The following is a 6,477-nucleotide window of genomic DNA, read 5'->3' on the forward strand; positions in this document are numbered from 1 at the left end:
AATCACATTTTCGTGGACTGCATGTGTGTCTCTGACCAGGGGAAGAGATGGCACCAGGATGCACTATGGGACAAAGGCAAGCCGGCAGAGGCAGTGTGATGCTCTGGGCAATGTTCCACTGGGAAACCTTGGGTCCTGGCATTCAAGTGGATGTTACTTTGACACGTACCACCTACCTAAACACTGTTGCAGACCAAGTACACCACTTCATGGCACCGATATTCCTTAATGGCAGTGGCCTCTTTCAGGTGTTGATTTGGCCTCGAAATTCCCCAAATCTCAATCCAGTCGAGCCTCTGTGGAATGTGCTGGACAAACAAGTCTGATCCATGGAGGACTTAAAGGATCTGCTGCTCTGCCGCCAGATCTGGTGCCATCCATCTTCTATACTGCTTATCCCACAGGGTCGCAGGGAACCTGGAGCCTATCCCGGGGATCACCAGGCACAAGGCAGGGTACACCCTGGACGGGGTGCCAATCCATCGCAGGGCACAAACACATACACATTCACACACTCACCCAGAGCACAAGGAGGAAACCCCCGCAACACGGGGACAGCAGGCAAACTCCACACACACAGGGCCGTGGAATTAAACAACTCAATTAGAGCAGGACTTTCTAGGAATGTTTCACTGCTAATCAAATACCAAACCACTGGAGGATGAAAAGGTTATAACCCAGGTCATATTGTGACATTAAGAAGCTGGCAAATCCTGATACCACAGTAGGTTTCAGTAACAGATAATGCTGGTGATGTAATAGGTTGAAACATTTCCCCTCACTATTATATATCAGTGTGACAATCTGAAACAAAAAAACAAGTCAACAGCTTACATTGATGAGGTAACCATGTCAGCTTTCCTTATCCACTTCCTCCTGCCAACCTCAGCAGGTGGAGCAACAGACAGTCCTCCAAATGTCACTTTATCATACACACCTTTGTTCCTTTTTTGCTACATATAGGTTTGAGTACCTATTTCTGTATTATTCTCTGCTCATCATCATCTAGTCACGCAAAACCCTTAGTTTTTGGTCACTTAGCAGTGAATGAGGATCAGAAAGTGAGATTAAAAAGGGAAACAGAAACAAAGAAAAAGCACACAAGGATGAGAGAGAGACAGTGTGAGAGAGAGACTGTGTGTGTGTGTGTGTGTGTGTGTGTGTGTGTGTGTGTGTGTGTGTGTGTGAGAGAGAGAGAGAGAGAGAGAGAGAGAGAAAGAGTGAGATGGGGAGGGAGGGAGGGCAGTTAATTATTGGAATCTCCATCGGAAAAAGCGAATGTGTTGGTATGGCCACATGTGCAGAAGTTGCATCATTAATTGAAAACTGAAACTGGCACAGTTCTTTAAATTGATTTTCCACAGCTACCAGTTTTACATGTTTAAAATGCTAAATCAAAACCTCACATAATGCATGTGGTGTGAATTATTTTGTCTACTATACAACCACATTTAGGTTTTGTCTAATGTTTTAAAAGGCTGAGCATGTGGGAGGAGATAGGGAATCTCTGGCTCATGAAAGGGATTGCATCACCCAGGGATTGCCTCACCCAGGAGCAAGCTAATAACGGTTGGCATTTGGCCAATATGTTGTAAAACAGTGCACCTAAGCTTTATTTGATTATTTCCTTTTCAGTTTCAGATAATCCTGTAATAACACTATTGGGTAACAGTAATGAGTAATAAAAAAAAACAAAAAAACCCCAAAAACAACAGTTTCGTGCAAAACTACAGTACAGGCAAAATCATTAACAAATTGTGTGTGTGTGTGTGTGTGTGTATATTTGTCTTTTTTTTCAGGTGGCAGGTGGACCTACTAAATCAATAAAGTCCCTTAACATGATCTTATTAACACTTTTGTAGTGTCATCGCTAGGCTAAAATTCCAGGGGTAATTACAAACATAGAGGCCCAACATTACATCTGTAAATCTAATAAATCCCTGTGTACACATTTTACACAGGGATTTTTATTTTACTCAATCTATTGTTAAAAATTTGGTAGCGTTATAAAGGCACATAATGCATTCAGCTACTACTCGACTAGTCTTTTGTCATTTGCAGGCATGATTTTAAGCGATCATCCCTGGATAATGCCCAGTATACTGACTTTACCTTTAGATTATCATTATCTTAGCTTTCTTGCACACAGTAGGCCATTGAATATTTGTATTTCCTTGGTCCAGGATTATTTTGGCTTCTTTAAAGAGTAAAATTATGTATCACGTATATAGAACGTATCATACAATTATCTTCAGTGACACTCAGTGACAATGACACTAAAGACAGTCCCAAGTTGCAACACTACATAAAGTAGGTGGGGTAAATGCACACAGTACACAAACAAGGCCACGGTTGGTGCTCACCATCTCTGTTCTCAATACATATTTCAAAGAATGTATTTCTTGCACAAATCCGGCTAGTCAAGTAGAAACAGATTGGTTTCAGTTGGAAAAAGGGTAGGAGCTGGAGCTATAAATGGATTGGTGATTACTGCTTTTCGAGGTACACTCAACATTCAATTAAAAACTCAAACATACTCAAAATTATGTGGTCATGCAGTGTTGGTCCCTTTTAGTTTCTACTTTAACCTTGGGTTAACCTATTAACCTAGCTATAACAGGTGATATGTTATAATAGTTAAACTTTTTCACCATGTTGGTCCATTGTGGTGTAAGAGGTGCTCAGAAAACAAAACCGGAGCAGAAATAACTATAGCAGTATGAAACAGTAGTAGACGATTGTGTTTATACTATTAATCTCCGGCCTTCTCGTGAAAAACGAATGACCAAAAAACCCCATTGCATTTAGTTTGTGTATTAACTGCTGGAAATGAAATTGAATGTCACTACCCTTCATATTAAACCATAATGAACTTTCTTTTACTTTTACACGATCCGTTGTTACCCAGATAAGGATGGGTTCCGTTCCGAGTCTGATTCCTCCCAAGGTTTCTTCCTCTTAACATCTTAGGGAGTTTTCCTTGCCACCGTCGCCACCGTCTTGCTCAATTGGGATTAATTCACACATTTAAAATCTGTATCCTGTGTTTATATGTTTCTGTAAAGTTGCTTTGAGACAATGTCCATTGTAAAAAGCACTATACAAATAAAATTGAATTGAATTGAACTCTTAAACTGATCAATATTGCTCTAAATGTCAAACATGTAACATATTCTTCACTGAGCAGTTTGTTTAGGATTCATGGTTTCATTCTAAGCATTAAACACCTGAAGACATTCAGTACACAGTATTGTTATTATTAACCTCCTGAGCTAGTCGTAACTACAGCAAATATAGCTGTAACGTCAGTTTACTGTAAATGAATGCATTTTATTGTCAGGGAAAGAAACTCACAACGTTAATAAGAAAGAAATCCTGTTTCCTGTCCTGAAGAGAAACTACATTTAAATACAGGTAACCATTTTGATCTATTGCAGGTAACACTTCGCAGGTAACCATTTTAATATATTGAATCATTTGATTACACTAACGGTGACAGTACGTGTATAATAACATAAATGAGATAAGCGTGTACATTGATAAAGTCTCTGAGTATTTCTCACAGAGCCTGTGTAGGTTGCTTAGACAAAAGATCCTCTTGTCTATATAGTAGCATAGCATCGTTCCGACGCTTATATAGCGTAAGAAGATTTTGTTTCAGCAGATAGATTTCTACTATGTTAGTGAGAAAATGAGACATGAATGTACAGGCTTTGGTGTGTCCAGGTTTTTAGACATGGGGTAGCAAAGGATGGGGGCAAGAGCACTCTAAGGAACGGCACAACCTATATAGAGGACAAAAATGCACTTGACAAATAGTGCAGAACTAATGGACACATAATGACTACTGTAATTGCGTTATAATTGCTCCAAATACCCAAGGAATTTGGCTAAAAAAAAAAAAAACTTCAAATGCTACAAATAGAGCCTGATATGATATCATTACGTCTGCATGAACTGCACGAGTAAGAGATGTCTCAGAGTGTGATTTGGAGTCTGATTTGGGTTGACGATCATGGTGGTGAAAGTTTATTTCAAGCATGCCAGCTGCTACCTATGTGGAAATGACCCTGATAACTGATAATCTGTATTTTGACCTATTTAGAAGACTAAAGTTTTTCTCACTATTTGTTCATTGGCAATTCCTACCCACTAGCTAATTTCCCCATAAAACAACATTTACGAACTGGGGAGACATTCGAGAGCCATTTCTGACATTCTCAAAATGATTGTGGTCTCATGTGATCTAAAAAGTGATATCAGTATAGATTTTACATCACCAGTTATCAAAAGCAGGCCAGGTACATAGCTATAAATACTTATATTAAGCTTTAATCTTTTAATCTGTAAAAAATTCAGGTTTAAACTTTTAGTCTCAAGTTTAATCTTCAGGTTTAATCCACTAAACCACTGATGAGTTTCATTACTCAGTCCCTTTTGTGAATGATCAATTTATTGTTAAACATAAACCTATGAGAGTTGTCAGTTTTAAGGTAATTCTTTTGTTAATCATTATAAAGGATGCCTCAGATTACACTTTATAACTTGTTACTTACTTAATTAAAGGCTTAATGACTTATTTCCTGTAGTAAATGCCTTTCTACCAGGGGCCACGGGTTATCTGGTTTACATTTTTCTTTCTGTTTACATTGCCAGTTGAAACATGTTTGTGTAAACTCCACATATGTAATGCTTGATATATTCTATACATTTTTGAATATTATATATATATATATATATATAGATATAGTAATACAAAAAGTAATGAAGCGTATCTGGAACGTTACTCCTTTGTTACTTTAATGGTTGCATATATGTTTGAATAATTACACTAACCAAACCTGTTTGCTTGTAGGCGAACAGCAGTGACTCTCTCTGCCTTACTTAGTGTCTGGGTCTGTCTGTGTGTGTGTGTGCGTGTGTGTGTGTGTGTGTGTGTGTGGGAGGGGTGGAGGTTGTGAGAGTGTTGGTGTGCCTGAGAACAAAATCGTTCTTTCCCTTTTCAGACCAACTTCTGCTCCCCTGACATCACTGGACTTTCCCCTTGTTTCTGAGATATATATATTGTACTCCATGAACACATTCAGTACAACACGGTTTCCCACAGATATAACCTTCAACAGGTCTTGGGTCCATTTAAAGTCTGGTGTTATAATAATAAATTACACCGAAGGTGATATTAAGAGACCAAGCACAGGATGCAGAACTACAAGGTGACAACAGTCGACACAGAAGCTGCTATGGGAGATGTTTACCAACCTACTGTGGAAGCCGTGAAGCCGTCCAGATCTTCGATGTGGATGATAGTTGGTGGTGTGGTCTTCCTTTCCCTCTGTGTGGTCGCATCTCTCTGTTTTGCATGGCATTTCACGGTAAGCCTGAAGCCATATTAAAGACTTGTTTATACTGAGAGAGTTGAAAAGTGAAATAAAATTAAGTTAAGAGATTTGAAAGTGAGATAAGATAAAGAGGGCAAAGAATAAAAGTTCTTTTGATGATTTTCCACAGAATAAGAATCAAGGTGAGCTTTCCATGAAGCTGCAAAGCACCACAAGCACAGGTAAGAAACAAGAAATGATTCATCAAACCACTTTAAATGGCGTAGCCATAGACTTCCAACATACGTGGGCTCGGAAGATTAACAAAGCCTCTCTCTGTGTCCTAGAGCCATCAGGTCAGCAAGATAGCCTAACACAGATTGCCAAGAGTACAAAGGCAGCCATTCACCTCCATGGTAAGTTACAATACCCATTTGTCACTGGTTTTTACTTTGTTAAGTAAAGTTAGCTGCAGATGGAAATGCTCTCACAGGATTTGATAGCAAATGTGATGGCATTTGAAACGGAAGTTATAGCAAATGATTAGTAATATTAGGAACACAATTCTATAAAATTTTAATATAAGGTTCAGCAGGAAAAGTATGATCCTCAGTCACTCCCTAGCAATAAGCCATTTTAAATGAAAACATCAATCAAAATCCTTTAACATTATATCGCTAACCATTAAGGAAAGTTTTTTTTACCTGCTATTAAACAGTTCATCTTCAGGACATCCTCCAAACTTATAATTACATGATACAGGCTGTCCTTTAAACATTCTCAGAGAACATCCTTCTGCTACTATAGGAAAGCTGGGAATATAGTACTTTCACCGCTGACCTTAGTGAAGCCTGCAATGACAGGATAAGCACAGGGACATTGCTCATTCACGCTGCTTACTCAAAAACCCCTTGTCATTCTAGTTTCAGATCGGCACCATGAGAAAGGTTCTCCACGGTGGGCGAGTGGCATGGACCTGTCCTTTACTAAAGGAGGTCTCAAGCTGGAGAACAACTCCATCCTCATTCCCCACGATGGCCTGTACTTTGTCTACAGCCAGGCATCGTTCAGCATCTTCTGCAAATCAAGTGAGGAAGATAATGACAGTAGCAACACACATCTGAGCTACAGCGTTCTGTGGTCATCTCTCACATCACCA

At 39.2% G+C, this 6,477-nt stretch overlaps 1 protein-coding gene across 1 annotated transcript in view; it reads left to right on the forward strand.

Annotated features, from left to right (window-relative positions):
- Positions 1-4,781: 4,781 nt before the first annotated feature.
- The window catches only part of tnfb (tumor necrosis factor b (TNF superfamily, member 2)), a 3,072-nt gene continuing 1,376 nt past the window's right edge, over positions 4,782-6,477 (forward strand). The window contains exons 1-4 of the mRNA XM_053647026.1: positions 4,782-5,372; positions 5,509-5,560; positions 5,666-5,734; positions 6,242-6,477. The exon at positions 6,242-6,477 is cut by the window's right edge and continues 1,376 nt beyond it. Of these exons, the coding sequence (XP_053503001.1) occupies positions 5,199-5,372; positions 5,509-5,560; positions 5,666-5,734; positions 6,242-6,477 (531 nt within the window). The 5' untranslated portion in view covers positions 4,782-5,198. The remainder of the gene's footprint in view (positions 5,373-5,508; positions 5,561-5,665; positions 5,735-6,241) is intronic.

Source organism: Ictalurus furcatus, chromosome 17 (assembly GCF_023375685.1).
Source record: "Ictalurus furcatus strain D&B chromosome 17, Billie_1.0, whole genome shotgun sequence".
Classification (NCBI taxonomy): domain Eukaryota; kingdom Metazoa; phylum Chordata; class Actinopteri; order Siluriformes; family Ictaluridae; genus Ictalurus; species Ictalurus furcatus.